The 22,880-nt window shown below is 44.8% G+C and overlaps 1 protein-coding gene across 2 annotated transcripts in view; it reads right to left on the bottom strand.

Moving 5' to 3' along the window:
- The window catches only part of LOC118121238 (phosphodiesterase 4D interacting protein), a 70,746-nt gene extending 56,955 nt beyond the window's left edge, over nt 1-13,791 (bottom strand). The window contains exons 1-3 of one of the 2 annotated variants that reach the window (XM_047343100.1): nt 13,638-13,791; nt 5,899-5,951; nt 3,829-3,896 (exon numbers count right to left, since the gene is read on the bottom strand). In XM_047343100.1, the coding sequence (XP_047199056.1) occupies nt 3,829-3,896; nt 5,899-5,902 (72 nt within the window). In that variant the 5' untranslated portion in view covers nt 5,903-5,951; nt 13,638-13,791. Of the gene's footprint in view, nt 1-3,828; nt 3,897-5,898; nt 5,952-8,105; nt 8,147-13,637 lie in introns of those variants that run through there. The other variant, XM_047343099.1, reaches the window with a different exon arrangement.
- Nucleotides 13,792-22,880: the final 9,089 nt, after the last annotated feature.

Below are 22,880 nucleotides of genomic sequence, written 5' to 3'. Positions count from 1 at the left end.
GTTTATTATTATTATAATTATTATAATTATTATAGCTCCACTGCACCGTCACTGCTGCACAGACTCATCAGCGTTCATCCATCTTTATTCACAATCTACTGAACAAACCTTCTTAGCCCCCGATCAGCTGCTCCTTTAGAAACACAAAGTGAATCGAGCTCCTTCACATCATCTCTGCGACACAAGCTGAGCATCGTGCTAAATGACAGAGCCTCAAATATTCTGTATCATCTGTTCAGCGTCTGTGTCTTTTTATCCAACGTCTCTGCTCCTGCATCACCAGCGGCGCCGGAGATGCACAAAGCAGTGAATCAGAGCCAAGAACCACACACACACACACACACACACACACACACACACACACACACACACACACACACACACACACACACACACACACACACACACACACACACACACACACACAGTATTCTGACCTATTTTCAAATGCCACAACACAAACTAGGAGAGCACAAGAAGCGAGGAGGAGGAGGAGGAGGAGATGGAGGGAATTAGAGGAATTGTTCCATTTCAGTCGCAGCTTGGTTCGGTTCCTGCCGTCAGCTGCAGCCTCGCCGGTTCAGTCTGAGCTTCGGTCTTCGTACAACACGCTCCATTACTGCCACTCTGCTGATGGTAATCCAGCTCTGACAGACCTTTCATGGCAGATGTGGCTTTTTAGACGTGAACGCTGAGACCGAGGGCAAAATAACAGATTAACAACCCTAATTTGTCCTGAGGTTTTAATGGCTAAAATTGAACGCAATCCTCCCCCTCTCTTCTATCAATCTAAGTGTCTCTGTGGTCGGTTTGAATTCACATTTATACGCAGCCATGTGCTTTCAATTTCTGCTGCGGACTAATAAAGGCCATTTGTGAGAGGGGCATTTTGATTGGGCCATTTCTCTTTTTTCTCTTGGAAAACCTCAGGACTCCAGAGCGTGGTTGTTTGACAGTTACAAACGCCGCTCTGGCAGCGTCGTGTTTCTTCCAACCAGCCGGTGGGAAGATTGATTCTTTAAACCGACGCAAATGTGAGGAGAGGACACACACACACACACACACACAACCTGGATTCAATATTCCAGACTGTTCAATTAAGATGAGAGGACCAACAAACGCTGCCACTGTCAGAAAAGCTTAATGTAAAACTACAGTGGCAAAAAAAGGTCAACAAACTCTAATCTGCTCCGTCAGAAAGTGGAAATTCGTCAGACAAGGCCCTGACTGTTATGTCTCTGCTCTATATTGAAAATCAGTTGTTTCCGTTGGTTATGCTGTGAGAGTCTGAGCTGTAAATATTCCAGCCTGCTGATGGAAATTAGATAAATCACGAGCTGAACTCCAGAGTCTCGCCCTGGTAACTGAGCTTCATTTACTTTCTTGCCAGTTTTCTCGGTTTCTGAATTCTCTGCGCTGACGTCCGTCCAGAATCCATTACAGTGATAATCATGTTTGTTTTATCGTCGTTAAAAAAACTCTTTTTCACCGGATTAGAAACACCAGACGGATTTAGACGTTGACCAGAAACATCTGTATCTCTGAAGGCAAATTCACACTGAACAAAGGTTTAATATAACTGAGACATCACAATCAGCCAATCACAACCAGCCAGGAGCTTGAAAGCCTCCAGATTCACGAGGTTTCCACTGCAGGGTTAACTCTGTAACGCAGGACGCTGCGTCGCTCTGCGACCACAGAGTTCAACTTTTAATGCACAAGCCAATTAAATCATGTTCATGCGAGAGAGGAGGCGGAGTCAGCTGGTGAACACGTGTGTTGTGTGTCCCAAGCATGAGAGTGTGATAGTTGATGTTATGATGTTCACGTGGGTCCAAAGCATCGAGCTTGTGAGTCTCAACACAACGAGCCCAGAGTCCAGGGAGGGAAGATGACAATAATTCAGAGGAGTAAAACAGAATCGTGCTGCGAGAAAAGAAAGATGGAATCAGAATCTGGTGAAACACATTCGAGAGTCACCTGCTACCGACTGGGAGGAGAACACGGTGAGGGTGACCACACATTCATCAACACACATTCTGATTCGAATCAGGAGAAGTTTTACCTTCACAAGGTTAAAGTCACAGTTTGCTGATGTTTAGGCAACAAAACTTTCACTCGGTTTTAAAAACAGTTTCCACTCGTGTGCAGAGTTTTACTGAAAACAAGAACATGACCCGACTGACAGTTACAGACGGATTCACCACAAACAGACCGTTGATAAGGGTTTCCACAGAATCATAACGTGAGACTGGAATCTAAAATAATTTAGATATAATAGTTCTCATCCAAGAACATCAGGGTTTTATCAAAGGTGGAAAATCTTCCTGCAGAAATGTGTGGGAATTTTATCAATTTAAAATAAAGCTGATTTGTAGAAAATGATCCGTCAGACATGACACAGACACAGAGGCTTCCTCTGAGCTGATGACTCATCCCCTCAGAGGGAAAACTCCAGAAGGGAAGTGATGTGTCCTGAAACAACCAGAGTTCATCTGTCTGTCTGTCTGTCTGTCTGTCTGTCTGTCTGTCTGTCTGTCTGTCTGTCTGTCTGTCTGTCTGTCTGTCTGTCTGTCTGTCTGTCTGTCTGTCTGTCTGTCTGTCTGTCTGTCTGTCTGTCTGTCTGTCTGTCTGTCTGTCTGTCTGTCTGTCTGTCTGTCTGTCTGTCTGTCCGTCTGTCCGTCTGTCTGTCTGTCTGTCTGTCTGTCTGTCTGTCTGTCTGTCTGTCTGTCTGTCTGTCTGTCTGTCTGTCTGTCTGTCTGTCTGTCTGTCTGTCTGTCTGTCTGTCTGTCTGCAGGGCTTCACAGGAAACTATTGTAACTATAACTTCATTTTAAAGCTTCATAATTATGATTCACTAACTTAAACTTAAATGCAGAATCTAATTACAACGTAAAAAATAATCTTTGTGTTTGAAAATCCTGCATCACGTTTTACATTCTCCATAAACAGCTGGTTATTAAAATGACCTGGTTACAAACACCGGTCAAGTTCATTCAAGCCGAGGGCTGATTTAAACCAACAGCAGGTTCCCACATGTCGGAGAAACCGTGAACCTGAACCAGAGAAACGGATTCACAGTTCAAAGTTTGTCTCCTGCATGATGATAACGTGATGAAGATAAACCACATGATCACAGAAGATTCTTGAATATTCAGCGATCAGAGCAAATGAAAACTACAAGTGACGTAAAATGAGACTGTAAAATATTTCTGACCAACTGTGTAAGAACTGGATGAGAGAGTTTAGCTGTGCAGGAGGATCTGACCTCATCGTTACAGAGAAACTACAGCAGACCCACAATGCACCTGGCAAATCTCCCAGAATCCATTACTCTGGCACTGAGTCAGAGACGCAGGAAAACGATGGCTCTCATCTCCGCAGCTCGAAACCAAGCGGACACATCAGAAACATGTGTGCATGTGTAGGTCTCCTCATTCACTCACACGTCAGTGTGTTACAGCTTCACGTGGTTTCATTGTGTGTGTTTGTCCAAACTGAGAAAACACAACGAGTCGTCCAGAGTCAGAAAAACAGCTTCATGGTTAAATTATGGCAAAATAACCGTGAGAACCCTGTCCAGTAAAACACTTCAGGTGTCCGAACAAACCAATCCCACTTTAAGTTCGGTCAGAGACTGTGGAGGATCAGCAGGAGACGAGGAGACTGTTTGACTCGTGAAGTTTCTGTTTCCACATCCTCTTCTCCAACACGCCTTCATACAGGAGACATTACTAACGCAGAGACAAGCCCGGACACATCGGAGACACGGCGCTGAGCTGCACCCGTTCACCAGCAGGCTGCTGTCTGACTTCATCGGGGTCTTACCTGCTCAAACTCCCTGAGGCTGTGCATCTGTACGGCCGGGCCTTTCCCCCCCGCTTCACACGAGAAATCTGCACAGACACGAAGAGGAAAGAGTCAAACGTTAAACTGGAAGGAAACACGAGGAGAAGAGCAGAGGTCAGACGCTGCAGAAGAAAACCACAACTACATGTTTACCACCAGAGGAAATCATGCACCTTCATAACATTTCCACTGTATCTTGGAAACCAGGCTCAGATGTACATGGAAGATACTACATGTACATATATATATATATATATATATAGGCTATAGGGTACTCTATATATACTCAAACTGTCCTAGAATCTGTTTACACCTGCACACGCGTGTCCAGTGTGTGTGAGCGGTCACGTGTGTTTCCAGGCGGGTGAGTATTAACACTCGAGTGGACAGAGATGGTTTCTGTTTGAAAAAGCTGTTTTCAAACAGAAACAGTCGTGTGGATGTCGTTTTGTTTCAGAAACAGTTCCAGCAGGAAAAGAAAGCTCAGAACAAACCGAGCCAGTGCGTGAACCCTGAGTGAGGATTGTTATGGTAGGTTTATTTTTACTGGAAGAACCAGAGCGTTGTCAGAGAAGCAGAAACTGTGATGCAAATAAAAACGTGTCATGAACGTCAGTGTTTAAAATAGTTCCAGTGTTACTGAGTCTCTGTGATCAGCCCTCTCCTCATTATAACCGTATTAAACCTGGATGTATATGAGCCGTGTCCACACTCGGTCTCCAGCTGAAACACATCCAGAGCCTCAGGACGTCTCCGAGCCAAACGTCTCCTCTCAGGAGAGCAGGAGAATTCCCAGAAACCTCCACACAGGAGGGATCTGTAGTTCGATTTGAATTCCTGTAAGAGCGGGGGCCAATCGGCCCGCAGCAGGGAGGGGGCGGGGGGGCGGGGGTCCGGAGGGGCGTCATTAAGACGCTTTGGCAGAATTCAGACTTCTGACGGTTCTTTCAAATTGCAACACATTAAAACTTATTAAAAAGCTTCTCTGTTAACTGAAAGTAGAAAGTTCTTCTGGATCAGGGCCGGATGTGAACGGCTGCAGCAGCGCAGGGCACGAAATGTTACACAACACCGAGAGGGAAGACGCACTGGCACCGCTACACAAACACACACGTATACACACACATGTTGTATGACTGCACTCGTCAGGACCCTTTGATCAAATCCTATCATTTTATCCTGATTGACTCATTCTCATTTCTCTATTCTGTAAATATCATGGTGTCAGAATCTCTGTGACTGAGTCCAGATTCAGGTTGAACATCAGGACACGAGTTTAGTTTGAGGGAAGAATAAATGTTAAAGGAAAATCCTGCAGCTTCACAACCTTCAGTGTTTTCTACGTTTGACTTGTTGTGAACTTGATGACGGAGCCTCATTGTTTCCCCCTTAAGTTCATACTTAAATCAAACACTGTGTGCATGCTCAACACACACACACGTGATCCACATTCATCTGAAGATATAATATTTACTGCATAATATCGGACCATTCTGAAATGTAACATTCTTTTTTAATGATTTTTCCTGTTTGTGTTGTCATCAAACGCACAAGGAGCGGTACTGTACATTTATTTCTTAGTATTTATATTTAAACTCATTTCCCAGTCATTTACATTTCAATAGTTTCTCCTGTAAAACAAAAACTCAATATTTAAGGTGTTTTCTCATTTCTTGGTTCTCTCTTTAACGCTCAAGACAAATTCAATTTGAAATTCAGATCAAGACCATTTTGACCTTTTGTGTCATTTAAATGAATCTTAAGTTCTAAAGCTTTCTCCACTTTTCAAAATGACTTAACTTCTCACAGTGGAGGTTTGTGAGGTCTTCACAAAGACACAAGTATAAGAACACACACACACTGTGGTGGGGGGTGTGACCAACACACTCAGTCATGGCTGCAAACAGCTCATTAGTCAACACAGGAGCTTGTGGTAAAAATAAACCAAGTGTTTATGGTGCAGGTTCGTGGAAAATAAGACAAACGTCACATTGACCATCAGTAAAATCAGTTTTCCAACATGCTGCTGATATTTGAGGAGACACTCACCCATCACTGGCACGATGCTCTTCGGCCTGGCCCGTCTCTCCGCCCCGCTGTGCCTGAAACAACACACAGCCGTCAGTCCTCCGTCCTCAGACCCAACCCTGACCCACGACTGCTCCTCGGCAGCCTGCTGTCGATCCCTGCTCCTCCAGGTTCATGGTCAACACGTCCAGGGAGTCCTACCTGCTTCACCAGCCTCTCACAATAACAAGCCTACTTCTCCAAGAGGGTCAGAAAGTCCAGAGTGAGGAGGAGGCAGAAGGTTCCCACTGACATGTCAGAGACAACAGGGACACTCACACTGTGCTGCTGGAAACTGAGTCAGCAGCGCATGCTTCAGGTCACACAGCCATCACTCACCAGTAAACACAGAGGAATCCAGCAAGTCCTGAAGGAACCCAGTCACAATGAAGCAGAGGTGGGAGGTAACTGAGTACAAGTACTGCATTACTAGATTATTCAGGTATCTATACTTATTAAAGCGTTACGTTTTTCATTTTAACACAAATGTCTGAACTTTCTAGCCTCGTTACTTTAATGCATTTGAGGGGAATTATACGTTATTTCTATTTTGCAACATGGAGCGATTCCTTGTCTATTTAATACGTTAAAAGAATAAAACTTTCTCCATCCAATTTAAATGAAGAAAACAGTTTGATTTGCACAGATACAACCTCTTTGCTTTTATACTTTCAGTACATTTCAGAGCCTGAACTTTATACTTTGACTTGAGTTGTTGTAAACACACGTATCTGTACGTTTACTGCAGTAAAGGACGTGTGGACTTTTTCCACAGTGAAGAGTCACAAGTAAATGATTTCTTCAGTTGATAAAGTCACATTTTGTGCTTTTTCTCAAATCTTTTCTCATCTTAAACACTAGAGAAATGCTTTTTTTAGCTTCTGTGGAATGAAGTAGTTATTTTAGCGTCAGAGGGAAATGAGCCGTTAGCACGTCCCCCGAGTCGCTCATGAATAATCAACGGAGGAGCTGAGCTGTAAAGACCTCGTTCATTAACGTGTGGATCAGGCAGACGAGGCCTCTTCACATCAGGGTGAGAATGAAATGAGCCCAGTATCACAGTCTTTTCACTTCAGATGCCGACCAGCTCGCGTGAGGGCAGAGAGACTCTGTGGCCGGCTGACGGCAGCTGGTGGAGCCGGGAGCTGCAGCAGGAGGTGACGGTGTGCGAGACGCTGGAGGCCGAGGAGACGACTCGGCAGTAAACGTCTCTTCAGCAGCTGCAGGAACAGCAGAACATTTGTGCTTCTCATGTGCCGCCACTCGTCATCTGCTCCCAGTTGACTTCAACAAACTGAGGCCATCAACAAACTGAGGCCATCAACAAACTGGCCATCAGGCTCAACAAACTGAGGCCATCAACAAACTGAGGCCACCAGCAGACGCTTCAGTCTCAAACCTGGACCTGAGTTTCTGAAGAACCTCCCGGAGCGTTTAGGGGCCCCAGGTTAAAGGGACCTGGTCTACATCGGATTTAACTGATCCACAGAAACACATCGTTCCAAACCTCCATCAGGATCTGAGATGTTGGTCACACCACACAACTCTGTATATATTTATACACTAACTGATAAATGATTGTTAAAAAACATACTTATAGTTAACATGAAATCTTCATGTATGGTGATATTTGACTTTGTTAATATTGTCCTGTCCAGGCTTCATGTTACTGAGACCGATATTAAAACCCAGGAATTCTTTCAAAATGGCTGAAACTTTACATGTAAAACAAGAAATTCCAGATATTTGAGGATTTAATTTGGTGAAAGTTTAACTTTTATAACTACAAGAAAACTCACTAACTTTTTAAACACTAACTTTATATACACTGTACTAAAACTGTATTCTACCTTAAGTTTAGGAAACTATGTTAAAACTACATTTTGTCCTGAGGCATGTTTTTCCCTCTGTTGTGTCTGACAGGCCTGAAGAGGTTAAAATGTCAGTTAGCCAATCGCTGCGTCTCATGCAGGAGTCGAGGTTTCTGATGTAACTCTGACTCCAAGGTTCTTCTCCACAATAAGTTAAAGAGGATAAACTTTGTGCATCTATAATCACTGCAGAGGAGAAGTGTACATTCATCAACGCACAACCACACACACACAAAGGCAACCACAGTCCAGCAGCTACACAAAGAGACACACAACTGACCCCTCGTCTCATCACAGGCTGTCACCAGGAATCCTTACCTCCCTCTGTAGAGGAATCCACTCATAGTTCAGCTGCACGGTTCAAAAATAAAAGACAAGCAGCTGTAACATCTGTTCTGCTGGACGCTCAGGTGAGTCCTCAGTCTGTCGTCCTCCACAGACCTGAAGACATCCCGTCTGTGCAGCTCCAGCCCTGAAGATGTGCTTCTCACTGACTGACCACAGTGCAGGCTGCTCGGCCGCGAGGCTCCCGCTGGAGCGAGCCAAGCACCCAGGCAGTCATTTGACGTGGCAGCGAGCGCAGCCGAGAGACGAGGTAAACACCAGTGGGGAGCAAAGGTACACAGAGCGCCTGGTTCAGCATGAAACACTGATCTGTTTCAGCACGCTGCACGACACACGCTTCCCAGGTGTGTGTCTGTGTGTGTGTGTCTGTGTGTGTGTCAGAATGTTTGCTAACCACACCAACGTATTCCTCACTAACAGTCACTGAACTCTCAATTGACAGTTTGCCTCTGGTATTTTTTAAAGAAGGGTGGAGCAGGACACCCGTATGTGTGTGTGTGTGTGTGTGTGTGTGTGTGTGTGTGTGTGTGTGTGTGTGTGTGTGTGTGTGTGTGTGTGTGTGTGTGTGTGTGTGTGTGTGTGGTCCCACACACCCTGCAGGTGTGTGTGGGATATGTTGAAACAGGCTTCAGCAGGTAAAACCAGGTATGAATCCACTGATCTGCAGCACAAAACATGGAGCAGCTTCACATTCCAGCAGAGAGAGAGAGAGAGGGAGAGAGAGAGAGAGAGAGAGAGACAGACAGAGAGAGAGAGAGAGAGAGAGAGAGAGAGAGGGGGAGAGAGAGAGGGGGGAGAGAGAGAGAGACAGACAGAGAGAGAGAAGTTATTTTTCCTGAGTTATGAAACCTTTTAATATTTTAACAGCAAACTTGACCAATCACAGCAGACTGGGCTTTTCCAGGAGGGGGCCTTAAAGCTACAGGAGCCCAAACCAAGTGTTTGAGACAGAGGCTGAAGAGAGGAGCTGCAGCGATGGACAGTTTTCAGACTGTGGCAGCGTCAGATTCTAATTTGATGACAGATCTAATTTGATATGAGCAGCGCTATTTGCCACACAACTCAAAACTATCAAACTATGAGCAGAAAGTTTCCTTTAAGTAAACTACAGAGTTTGAATAAAGAGAACAGCCCCTGCAGGTCGGGGGATTTGACAGAACACATTCCAGATTGAGGACTTTGTGTAAACCAGAGTCTGAACTAACAGATGCATGTTGGCTAGTGTTTGAATTCAAGGAGTCTCCTCCGTCTTTTATCCAGCTCCACCGAGCGGAGGCTTCCTCACATACCTGCCTCACATTCCACACATGCAGCCGCTTCACTGAGGGCCGAGGGGCGAGGGGCCCAGGGCAGAGGGCAGAGGGCCCAGGGGCCCAGGGGCCGAGGGGCCCAGGGCCGAGGGCCGAGGGGCAGAGGGCCCAGGGCCCAGGGCCGAGGCCGAGGGCAGAGGGCCGAGGGGCCCAGGGGCAGAGGGCCCAGGGGCCGAGGGCCCAGGGGCCGAGGGGCGAGGGGCCGAGGGGCAGGGGCCGAGGGCCCAGGGCCAGGGCGAGGGCCGAGGGCCGAGGCCCAGGGGCAGAGGGCAGAGGGCCGAGGGCAGAGGGGCAGAGGGCCGAGGGCCCAGGGGCAGAGGGCCGAGGGCCGAGGGCCGGGGCCGAGGCGGGCGGGCGAGGGCCGAGGGCAGAGGGCCGAGGGCCGAGGGCGAGGGCCCAGGGGGCCGAGGGCGGCGGGGCCGAGGGCAGAGGGCCGAGGGGCCCAGGGCCCAGGGCCCAAGGGCCCAGGGCCGAGGGCCGAGGGGCAGAGGGCCCAGGGGCCGAGGGCCGAGGGCCGAGGGCCCAGGGGCCGAGGGGCCGAGGGGCGAGGGGCGGGGGCCGAGGGGAGAGGGCCGAGGGCCGAGGCGAGGGCCCAGGGGCCGAGGCCGAGGGCCGGGGGCCCAGGGCCGAGGCCGAGGGGCGAGGGGCGAGGGGCCGAGGGGCAGAGGGCCCGAGGGCCGGGGGCCGAGGGGCCCAAGGGCCGGAGGCATGTGGCCCCGCAGGTCTGGAGGAGGCTGGACTTCTCTCTGCTCAGCCAAACACGTTATGCAATCATCCACAACAGGTCTTCACTCTGTGATTTACTGCTCAGGTCACTTTTCACTGTCCCACTTCCAGAGCCTGAGACAGAGGTTCACTGCCTGAGAGACGGATCCTTCACCAACTGAGACGTGCTCTGATCGGAGAGTCAGACTGATCTGACGAGTCTGAAGGTCTGAACCAAACCAGAGGGAAACAGTCTGATCACGTCAATAAAATACCAAGTTATGGTCACTGTTCTTTATTTGTATTCATAAAACAGTGAGATGGTTTCAGAGAGAGGAAACTGATTAGTTTCCTCACAGGTCCTGTGATGTGTGACGGGGCATCGGGAGCAGACTCCGGTTTCTTAAAGTGTCACAAACACCTGATTAAGAGTTGTAGAGTCAGAACTTATCACAACATCTGAACAAACCTTTTACTACAGATTGTCTCTATTTGTCTTTTTGTGTGTTTCCATGAGTTTTTACTGATTTCTTCAGAATGAGGCTCAGGTCCATCGAAGCTGCCGTCAGGTGAACACATGATTTTAACCTCGGGGGTTCGAACCCTTGTCTTTGCTGACTCATCCTTCTGACTTGTTGCTGGTGTGTGAATGTGCTCTGTCGTCTTTGGACAGAAGATAAAAATCTCTGGGATGTGTTATTAAATCAGTTGTAATCACTGGTTACTGAGCCGGGTCACGGGGGGGGGACAGCTTGAATTCATGTAATCGAGTGGCGCTAGATGAGGTTGTTATTTCAGTCTGAGGTGGTGACGGAGGGGCGGAGCTACAGTAAGAGAAGAAGACAACACAGCAGAAAGGGGGGTGCTGCTGACAGCTCCACTCTTTAATTACCCTGATCACACCTTTCCTCCACCCTTCCTTCCTCCTCTCCTCACCTCCTCCTCCTCCTCCTGCTCCCTGACTCCTTTTCTTTTCCTTGTGTTATGGCAGCCATCATCTGCTCCTCCACCTGAACCTCACACTGTCAGAATAAAAGCATGCTCTAACCTACACTTCACTACCAGGAGGAGTAAAAACCATAAAACCTCACAGAGCAACTGATTCTTATTAAACTGACAGAGTTTAACTCACAGCCTCTCCAATAAGAAGATGCAATTTACAGGTTGTTCTCCGAGCAGCTTTACATTTGTGCTCATTTTTCCTGATAGTTGAGACGTAGCTGTTCTCTGATCAGTTAGCAACCAGAGGATAACAGGGGGGTCACATGTCTGAGAATCACAGCTTCTTTGAGAGAAGTGATTCCTCCCAGTTTCATGTTTCACCCTGAAGTTTTTGATCCTGGTTGTGGAGGAGATTTAAGAAACCGCAGCCGACATCAGAGACAGATTTCAGCAGATCCACATTTTGTGGCTGAGGCTGATAAAGACAGGAGGAGCTTTTTTACATAACCTCGCCTGGAGCCGCTTCGTGTTCTTCAGATTTAAAACCTTTCATGTGTGGAGAACCAGGCTCTGCTCTCGCTCTGATTCGATGCAGGACCAGTGTGACTTGTGTAACTTGTGTAATTAACTGTGTTGTGACTGTACGAGCTGTCAATGAGGAGTGTTTACGAGGCCAAGAGTCTGTCGGAGCTTTTATCCAACACTGGAACGTTAATCTCACAGAAACGTGACGAGTCCACTGTGAAATTCTGCAGCAAAACATAAACACACATAATGTGATTTACAGAGTTGTGTTTGGTTTAATGTGAGCATGTGCTTATTATTACTGAGCTGCATGTGTTTCCACTCAAATCTTTTATTAATAAGCAGAATCACACCGACTCCCATCGGAGGCTCATGTTCCTCACGCCTCTTTTACAAATAATCAATAACTCAGTCACCGTCACCTCTTATTCAAATTCTTTAGTAAACACAGAAATAGAATGTGAAATAAAGAAATATAAAAGTCATGTATTCAACACATCAACCTCCATATTTGGTGATTTTTGCAATGTTTAAAAACCTGCATCATTGAAAACGAATGCTTTTTTTAAACTCATCACTGTTGCTATGGTTACACCTGGATTCCAAGTTACTCCTGAGTTTTCCAGCTTTCGGAGACGAAGCGCTGCTGAACTCGTTTCAGTGTGAAAACTCCAGGGTTGAGTTTGAATCTGGACAAACACAAAATGAGCCTTTCGTAAAAACAGCCTCCTTCTTCCTGATTGGTTCTAATCAGTCACGTGACTCGACCTCCAGCTGTGAATGTAAAGCGTTGACGACACTTCAGCTGTTTTCATGAATTCTGGGAAATGTTCTGTGGCGTCTGGACGGAAACAGCTGAGTGACCCAGTGTCATCGATCATGAGATGTTCTCATCTGTTTGGATTTTAAAATGAAAATGTACTCGTATGGATGGAACCTCGTTTTCCTTGTTATGACTAATATACTCTAACAACCTCAACCTCTTTATTTATATTAATGTGTGACTTTAAATGATCTATAATCTATTTACTGATGATCATCTAACAAATGACAGGGTTTTATGTTTATTAATGTGTTTCTAGTTCTTTAAACAGAATCTGGAGCAGATTGAAAACGTCCTTCAGACAAATCATCATAAACCCCCCACTCAGGAATCAATACATCAATAGTGAACAGCAAACAGACAGATGCCACCGACTGACAACATCTACACACTGACTCATGTTTAACACACACACACACACACACTTCAAAGGACATTACATTGACTTACACTGAATTCATTGAGACTCTAATCTTAACCATAGTTACTGTGAGCCTTACCTAACCCTTAACTTAACCCTGAACTTAACTTAACTTAAACCTCAAACTCACCATCTATCGAGAACAAGGTGAAAACAGCCGTGAAGGTGATGAAGGACGATCCTTCCCAACATGTTCACTCGGCCATGGACACTCTGCTTTTTAGGTTTTAATGCCACTTATAGTTTTCATCTTTTATGTGTTTTATCCTTTTAGTGTTTTATCCTTTTAGTGTTTTATCCTTTTAGTGTTTTTAGGGCAGGTGCAATATTCATCTTTTATTCTGTATTATTATTATTCTGGGTCTTACACGATATGTCCTTGTACTGTTTGTTGCACAATGTTCTGTTCTGCAGCTTCTGTTGCACTTTAAACCAAGAAATAACTCAAACCCACCTAAACAGACGTTAACCAGACGTTAACCAGACGTTAACCTAACCCAACCTTAGCCCAAACCTTAATATAAACCTTATCTTAACCTTAACCAGGTCCCCACAATGTGACTGTGTAAACAAATGTACAACATATGTAATAACTGGACCACGCACGCACACACGCACGCACACAGAGAGCATGCTGGGAGATAAGTAACCTTTCACTCCGCAGCTCACGAGCATCAAACCTGTCACACATTTAAACATGTAAACATGTAAACATTTAAACTCTTATGAATCATCACGACACGAACGGATCTCCTCTCGGTGCAGAATCAGCTGATTACCTCTCACTTCCGGGCGTGAGGCAGCGGCTCCATCCTCCTCCGGTCCCCCGCGAACATCACCGAGTCCCCGGTAAATCCTCCACGGAGCCGTGCGTCACGCAGCCCGGTCCCCGCGGATCCTCCGGTCAGCGGCTTCCCGGTGACGGTGGAGGCAGAGAGATGCTGGTGCTGATGAAGAGGAGGAGGATGATGATGATGATGCTCAGACACGCTGCTCCTCTTACAGCTCATTGGTTCACAGACACCCCCCCTCACCCCCCTCACCCCCCCTACGACCCAATAAACCGCAGACTGAATTTTCACGCGTGAGATGTGCCCCCCCCAGTGCGAAATGCACCCAAACATCAAAGGAAAAGAGCCACGTGATGGGGGTTGCAGAGATAAGTGCTTTGCCCTGGGGCACATCCAGAGGTAAACACAGAGGGAAATAGATAAATTACACTTTATTGATAAGAAGATAGAAGTTATTCAGCAGCAGATATGATTACAAATCAATAAGTTAAATACTCAAAACAAACTTTAATCAAATGTCTCGATTGTTTTCAGCTGAAGTTTACTTCATCCTTTTCCTTTGATGTCAATTTAAATGTTTTTTATTTTTCCTTCATTTGACAATTTAAACTGTTTCATTTTCTGTCTTTGATGTTTTATTTTGTGAAGAACTTGGTAACAGCTGTTTTGAAAAGTGCTATTAAATACAGTTATTAAGTTTAATAAGTTTAATTACGGTCGTGTTAGTTATGGTCATGTTAGTTAAGGTCATGTTAGTTATGATCATGTTAGTTATGGTCATGTTAGTTATGGTCATGTTAGTTATGGTCATGTTAGTTATGGTCATGTTAGTTATGGTCATGTTAGTTATGGTCATGTTAGTTATGGTCATGTTAGTTATGGTCATGTTAGTTATGGTCATGTTAGTTATGGTCATGTTAGTTATGGTCATGTTAGTTATGGTCATGTTAGTTATAGCGCGTAGTTAAGGTCATGTTAGTTATGGTCATGTTAGTTATGGTCATGTTAGTTATGGTCATGTTAGTTACGGTCATGTTAGTTATGGTCATGTTAGTTATGGTCATGTTAGTTACGTCATGTTAGTTATGGTCATGTTAGTTAAGGTCATGTTAGTTATGGTCATGTTAGTTATGGTCATGCTAGTTGTGGTCATGTTAGTTATGGTCATGCTAGTTAAGGTCATGTTAGTTGTAGGGTCATGTTAGTTATGGTCATGTTAGTTATGGTCATGTTAGTTATGGTCATGTTAGTTAAGGTCATGTTAGTTGTGGGCATGTTAGTTATGGTCATGTTAGTTATGGTCATGTTAGTTATGGTCATGTTAGTTATGGTCATGTTAGTTACGGTCATGTTAGTTATGGTCATGTTAGTTAAGATCATGTTAGTTGTGGTCATGTTAGTTATGGTCATGTTAGTTAAGGTCATGTTAGTTGTGGTCATGTTAGTTATGGTCATGTTAGTTAAGATCATGTTAGTTAAGGTCATGTTAGTTGTGGTCATGTTAGTTATGGTCATGTTAGGGTCATGCGTTAAGGTCATGTTAGTTACGGTCATGTTAGTTATGGTCATGTTAGTTAAGGTCATGTTAGTTATGGTCATGTTAGTTAAGGTCATGTTAGTTGTGCTCGTTAGTTAAGGTCATGTTAGTTATGGTCATGTTAGTTATGGTCATGTTAGTTGTGGTCATGTTAGTTATGGTCATGTTAGTTAAGGTCATGTTAGTTATGGTCATGTTAGTTATGGTCATGTTAGTTATGGTCATGTTAGTTATGGTCATGTTAGTTATGGTCATGTTAGTTATGGTCATGTTAGTTATGGTCATGTTAGTTATGGTCATGTTAGTTATGGTCATGTTAGTTGTGGTCATGTTAGTTATGGTCATGTTAGTTATGGTCATGTTAGTTATGGTCATGTTAGTTATGGTCATGTTAGTTATGGTCATGTTAGTTAAGGTCATGTTAGTTATGGTCATGTTAGTTAAGATCATGTTAGTTATGGTCATGTTAGTTCTGGTCATGTTAGTTAAGATCATGTTAGTTGTGGTCATAGTTATAAGGTCATGTCAGTTAAGATCATGTTAGTTAAGGTCATGTTAGTTAAGGTCATGTTAGTTGTGGTCATGTTAGTTGTGGTCATGTTAGTTGTGGTCATGTTAGTTATGATGTTTACAGTCAGACAGTTAAACATCAGAAGCTCCTGTATGTCGACATTTGACTTAATGTTTCTGTTTTCACATTTTCCTTCATATGAAAAGTCTTTAAGTCGAGATGTTTCCTCACTGAACCTCTGTGTCTGTGTCTGTGTCTGTGTCTGTATCTGTATCTGTGTCTGTGGCTGTGGCTGTTTCTGCCTGGTCCCATGTGACCTCACATCCTTTAAGTGCTTCCTTTGTTTCCTTCTTTATTTTTAGTTTCCTTTCATCTCCCCCTCAGCTCCTCCCCCCTGCTCAATGACTGTGTGCCAAACACTGCTCCTGTGTCACCTGGTGGCCAAATGCTGAACTACAGCTATTTCTATTTATTTGTCATCTGCATATTTTGTCAAGGAAGGTTTTGTTTTCTTGAGGACACACACACACACACACACACACACACACACACACACACACACACACACACACACACACAGACAGACACACACACACACACACTATGTTTTAAAGCTAGTTAATGTTTTATTTAAGGAGAACTCAATGTGCGTGTCTGTGTGAGTACATTCTCATATGGATTTGTGTGTCCTTGCATTGAATGTGTGTGCTTTCTGGGTGTGTGGATGTGTTGGTGAGAGACATTTCTCTGCTGCTCTCTTCAGTTTCCTGCTGTGTTTGTTTGAATTTGTCATAATCGTGCATGACGAGCCGCCTGCGGTCAGGACACTTCAGCCCACTGTTAATATGAGTTCATTCCTGCACTCAGAGCTGATGCAGTGATCAAGAACCTCATCGCTGGAGGAAACGCGCCGCTCGTCCGGGCCTGGCACTGAAACCCATCAGATCCGGGGGCCAGTCGACCCACAGGTGGTTCCATCATCACCAACACATGTTGCACAGCTGCTCAGAACCGAACGCTTCAAGGCTGCATTTATTTATTCTTACTATTATAATAAATGCTTTACCATAAAAGCCCCAATGGTCCATAACATAAATATTAATGTGAGATGAGTCATTGCTGTATTGACATTTTTAATCTAATCAGCAGAAAAGTTCATGACGTGTATTTAAGCCAGTTACAGTGAAAAGGCTCAAACATTAGCATTAATTTAGCATTTTACACTAATTGTTTGCTTCATTAGCTGAATCGTACAAGCTAACGTCACTGATGTGTTTGAATTGTAAATGTTAAGTTTCATTTACTTTCAGTTGCAGCAGTTCCCATGAACTCACTCCAGGCTCAATGCTAAGCTAAATGCTAAGCTAAGACTTGAACAGTGAGGATCCATCGTCACAAACCGTCAGAGATTTTCTTTAAGAATGAATAAAAAAACTTTTTTTATTTTTACTTGATCAAATTTAAATTTGCTGTTCTGATGCACAGACCTTTCCAGCAGCCGTGATGGAAAAAGTAAAAGATGAAGTGTGTTATTAGGACAAAATGGAGTCACATGGAGTCACAGTAACTGATGAAGACTTGTTAATAAGAGGATTATACATCGGGTGAGAGTCACTGTGTGTTTCTCTCATTTTCTCCCATCATCCCTTCGGTCTCTGAGGATTTGTGTTCGCCTGATTTACTCAGAGGAAAAGATCCACAGCAGAACAATCCAACAACAGGAGGAATAAAGATGAAGAGGAGTCGGTCCTCGGGGGGCGTGAGGTGTCAGCAGGACTTCACCCGTTCAGACTGATGATCACAATCCCTCTGCTGAGGAGTTTAAATGAGGCTTAAAGGGATAGTTCACTGAAAATCTCCTCATTATCTACTCACCACTATGACGGAGGGTGAAGAACACGTGTGGAGTCTCGGGGGTAAATGGGGACTCCTTCTTCAGATGTAAAGGTCCAGTAACAGGCAGGAGGATCACAGAGGACATTCAGGCTAAAGACTTGGTGTCACTGAGGTCGTTTCCAGTCACTTGGATGACACCACAGGAGCAGAATGGAGCCATGTTGTGTTTTTATGTTGTTTCATTACGTCTGAGCTTCGGTCACCAGTTACTTCAGTTGTATTGGATTTGGCTGCAACGCTGTTTTCCCCTGAGACTCCAGAAGTGTTTTGTGCACTCAAACACTTCATCCCCCTCCATCACAGTGGAGAGTAGGTAATGAGTGAATATTCACTTCTGGGTGAACTATCCCTTCCATGACATCGTCGCTGGTTGTATTTCCGTGGGATTGTTTCAGATCAGATTCAACTCTCTCCTCCAAGTTGTGTGATGGAAAGTCACAGTTGTATTTCCAGCAGACAGACGGACAGACGCTGGAAACTGCTGTGTCAGAGCTTATTGTGGATGCTTGGCTGCCCGTGAAGCTTGGTTTAGTTTATCACGCTCCATGAGCACTGAAATCATCGGTGTTTTCCTGTGCATGTGCAGCAGAGCGAGCAGACGCTGGATCACATGGAGGATCCACTACAAGTCCAGAGAGTGGCTGAGAGCAGGGCGTCACCACGACGACTGAGGACACGGAGGTGACGTCCCCCGACTCCGCTCTGGCAGTTTGGGGATTTAACAGCCTGGGAGGAGAGAGCAGTTAAAGTCAAACACATGGTGAGTCTGCCACAGGCTGACGGCTTTCACTTATACAAGTTCAAGGTCAATGAAGTTCCACGTTTCAAGTCAGACTTTTTCTGAAACCACAAAGTCCGATCCTGAACTAACATTTCTGTGGTTCTGTTCATTCTCACTGAGTTTGTTCCATCACTTGAAAAACAAACTATTGATTTGTTGAAATTCTAGAGAAAGGTCCCAGTGATGAAAGGTCCCAGTGATGAAGGTCCCAGTGATGAGAAGTCCCAGTGATGAAGGTCCCAGTGATGAGAAGTCCCAGTGATGAAGGTCCCAGTGATGAAGGTCCCAGTGATGAAGGTCCCAGTGATGAGAAGTCCCAGTGATCCAAGCACACACAGAAAGACCCACTCATCGAAATTTCATACCTAAACATAACTCAACACAGTTTAGTGCGATCATTCTGGGTTTAATATTTTACATTTGTACATTAAAATGTGGATTAAAATGTTGGACATTATTTTGAAATAAGTCTTAATATCAGAAAAAAGTTTTCACACTTGGCTAAAATGGAAAAGTGAATTTATCTGTTGAAATAAAATGTCATGACACTATTTTTTTGGAGTTCATGTTTGAAAACAGCTTCAGGGAAAGAGCTCAGTGTGTGTGTGTGTGTGTGTGTGTGTGTGTGTGTGTGTGTGTGTGTGTAGAAGTAGTGATGGTAGGAGTCGATTACTGGAAGAAGAAAAACAAAGAAACAGCAGCGTCAGAGTTTCTCTCTCTCTCTCTCTCTCTCTCTCTCTCTCTCTCTCTACTAATCAGGCATTAGTTTAAACATCATTGTTAAATAAGGACAATACAAACATTTCCTCTCGGCTGGAGCACATCAGGCACCTGCCACTTACACTAAATGGATAATTGAGAAAAAAATAAACTGAGGGGTCCTCTGCTGCAGGCCAACTGGGGGAGGGAGGGAGAGAGAGAGAGAGAGAGAGAGAGAGAGAGAGAGAGAGAGAGTTTCAGTTATCCAGTGTGTGTGTGTGTGTGTGTGTGTGTGTGTGTGTGTGTGTGTGTGTGTGAGAGAGACTGGAGGGGTGAGCGCACGCACAGCCACCAGCGGGGGGAAAATTGAAGGCAGATTTTCCACGGCAGGCGTCGGCTCCAAATTGCTCGTTTTGGACAGAGAATTTGCTCTGGCACGAGATGTGACAATGATATTCATTTCAGAGCTCGCCCCCATTTATACCAGGCTGAACAAACACACACACACACACACACACACACACACACACACACACACACACACACACACACACACACACACACAGAACCAAAACTATTAGTGAAAACTCAAACTGCCTTCAAAGGAGAAAAAGAAACATTCCTCATAGACTCAAGTTCAGGCCCTGATCAAAAGACATAAACTGTATCCCTCTCTTATAGTGACTCTCTCTCTCTCACACACACACACACACACACACACACACACACACACACACACACACACACACACACACACACACACACACACACACACACACACACACAGTGTGTCGAGGGATACATGCGCTCAACCAATCCTGGGTCAGTCTCAGCTGTCAATCATTTTTATAACATCGATAACTAATTCAAACCAAACTGATCAGAAACACTTGAACAAACATCAGTGAGATCAGAACGACCTGAAATGACAGAAACTAACGTCTACTTTTCATTTTTAGTTTGATCTATGTCCCATTTGCTAACATGGAGGGGGGGGGTGTATATGATCTATGCTGCAACCAGCCACCAGGAGGCGATCAAGAGGATTTGGCTTCACTCTTGGGAGCTGTCATGTCGTCTGTGGTTTAATCAGATATTTACTGATTTAGTCATAGTTTTAGTTTTGGTTGTTTGCCGTCTCCCCTGAAATGAACAAATTAAAAGACATTTAAGACGTAAATCTTTGTTAAAAAGTCCTTCTTATTAAGTTTACGTTTGTCTGCGTGAATCTGTGAGTTCTCAGAGCAGCAGGAGGAAATAAATCCAGCTCCATGACAACTGGGAGGCACCAGAGGAAACTGTGATGATGATGGAAAGCTCCAGAACCGGCACTAAATGGACCAATGTGTGACTTATATTCATTTAAGTATTTCTCTCAGATATCATTTAATATCTCTTCATTCCACTGCATCACGTGTCGAACGTCTCGTGGGAAGATCGATAGAGAAACAGGTTTCACTCATTCAGTTTAGTTAGAATAAAAGGTGTTTAGTTAACAGACTTGGGTTTGAGCAGATAATTAGTTTTCTTATGGTTTTATTGTGTCATGGTTCGATTCTTTGAAGGAATCTTTGAGTCACTTGTTTTTGACACTGTGCTGTGTGGTGGCCTGTGAGGACAGTCAGTGTCCAGCAGAGGGAGGAAGAGTCACACTCGTCCTCTGAGGAAACCATCTGATTATTAAACTGACAGTTGGAGCAGAGGTCAGATTTTCTTCGTGGAATGGCCGACACTCGACAGATAAATCCGTCTTTTCACCGCTTCTCGAAGGAGAGCGGTTTGAAGGCAGAACGAGTTCGGAGCACAGGCGCACCGTGAGGCCGTTGGATGATGATTCATGTTCAATTCCCTGTGGTCACAAATGTCTGCGCTGTCCAGACTTCTCCATATTTCCCAGGTCGTGCACGTGTTCTGCTCCAAGGGGCCGGACTTCCTGTAAGACATCGACACACTGCTCCAAACACTCAGAATAGTTCCTGCACCACGAGGGAGTATGAACCCGGCGATGATTATATAGCGATGATGATGTCTGGGAGCTCACGTCATGTCACTCACCATAATTGTTGTTTTGGTTGTTGCCCTGCTGGACCTCAGCCAGGACCAGAGCGCTCGCAGCAGCAGCCATTTTAAGTTGAGCCAGAAGCGTTTATCACGGTGGAATTAAGTTACCTCCAGGACGAGAGGGGAACTATCTTTGTCACTGTGGGAAAACACAGAAAGTGACTTTTAGGTCCTGACATCCTGTACTTTTGAGTCTCTGTCATTTAGAGCAAAAGGAGCTCAAACTAAACTGAAATAGACGTTTTCATGTGAATGACACACAAACATGTCACATCGCTAAAAAGAGGTCGTAAACTTTAAATCATCTGTGTAAACTTGTTTATAACTCAAGTTGTTTTATGTCGAGACGTTGACAGAAGACTGGAAGTTACAGTTGAAACCAGACGAGACGCCTCCAGCTAATTTCTAATGAACAAATGAGCAACTAGAGGTGAATCCCAACGTCTCGGTGACACGCGAGGACGTTTCAGAGGTCGTCCGGCTCGGTGGGAATCGTCCTCTGTGGGAATCCACTAATGTTTGAGCTCCATGTTCTGGTAATTGATCTGATATCAGTTGAGACCAGAGAGAAGCACTGACACAGAGATCTCGACCATCCTGAGCCGCTATAAGAGAAAAGAAAGAAACTTTAAATCATCCGACCTCCAAACCTTCAGTCTCAGTTTGAAACAAACTGGTTTATAGGACATCATCCTCAGCCCAGGACTCACCCGGCTGTGACGTCACCTGTTGGTTCGTAAGCCTCAGTTTTAACATCTTGTTCAGCGCCATCTTGGTTTTTAGAAGCCAGAGGTAATAAGGGGTGGAGCCTAACTTAGAGCTCGAGGACACCTGTCACCTGCACCCATTGGACGGTACTAGCTGTCAATCACACTGTGGTATCCCCCCCCCGAGTTTCTACTCGTACTCGACAGTTTCTCCTGACAAATCAACGACGTTTACACAAAAGACGCGTTTCCACGGAGCTGCTGACACGAACAATGGAAGTTAATATTCTTCTGAGGTTCTGATGTTTAGATGCATCCACGTAAACCAAAGACCGTAAGAAACCACCCCCCTCTCTCTTTGACATTAAGATATTAACACGTGTTGATGTCCACGTTTTTAATGATGTTTCTCCTTCTCTACAGAATCTTGTTTTTTTCTTCTGGGCAGAAACGATCGTAGAAACCTCAACTGAGACTCACGAGTAAATCTGAATAAAATCAGCATCTTTTTCCAACATCTTGATCAGAAAATGCTGATCCCTGAGTATCCAGACTGAAAAAGCTGATTATTGTCGACACTTGGATTTATGGATTAACTCTTTCAGCCAGATCCTGACTTCAGAAAAGTTGGATCGAGACGCTGTGAGAAGATCTGACGAGCTCTTTGTCTGAAGCTGCCTCTCTGCCTCGCCACATAAAGAAAACGCTATTTCTGCTATTTCTTGGCTCCGACAACTGGCACCAGACAAAAACACTGCTGCACAAACGTCCAATATGAATTTAATACTGAGCGATTCAGAGCTGCTACAAGGATACGACTCAAGTTGTGATAGAACAGAGTAAAATGAAGTTTACGTTGTGAAATAAAACGTATTCTCTCAAAAACAGGAAAAGAAACCGTCTTCTTCATGTGGAAGCAGCCAGATTGTCTGGGTTCCCGCAGAAGAAGAAACGCTGAGTTGTTGGCGATGGCTGAACGCTCCACATGGTCATCAGCGTTAACCTTGAGACGGCAGATTGAAGTTAATTATGTTTCCTT

The sequence above is a fragment of the Hippoglossus stenolepis genome, chromosome 14 (assembly GCF_022539355.2).
Source record: "Hippoglossus stenolepis isolate QCI-W04-F060 chromosome 14, HSTE1.2, whole genome shotgun sequence".
NCBI lineage: Eukaryota > Metazoa > Chordata > Actinopteri > Pleuronectiformes > Pleuronectidae > Hippoglossus > Hippoglossus stenolepis.
Note: the sequence above shows the minus strand (reverse complement) of the source record. Positions and strands in the feature narration are given on the sequence as shown.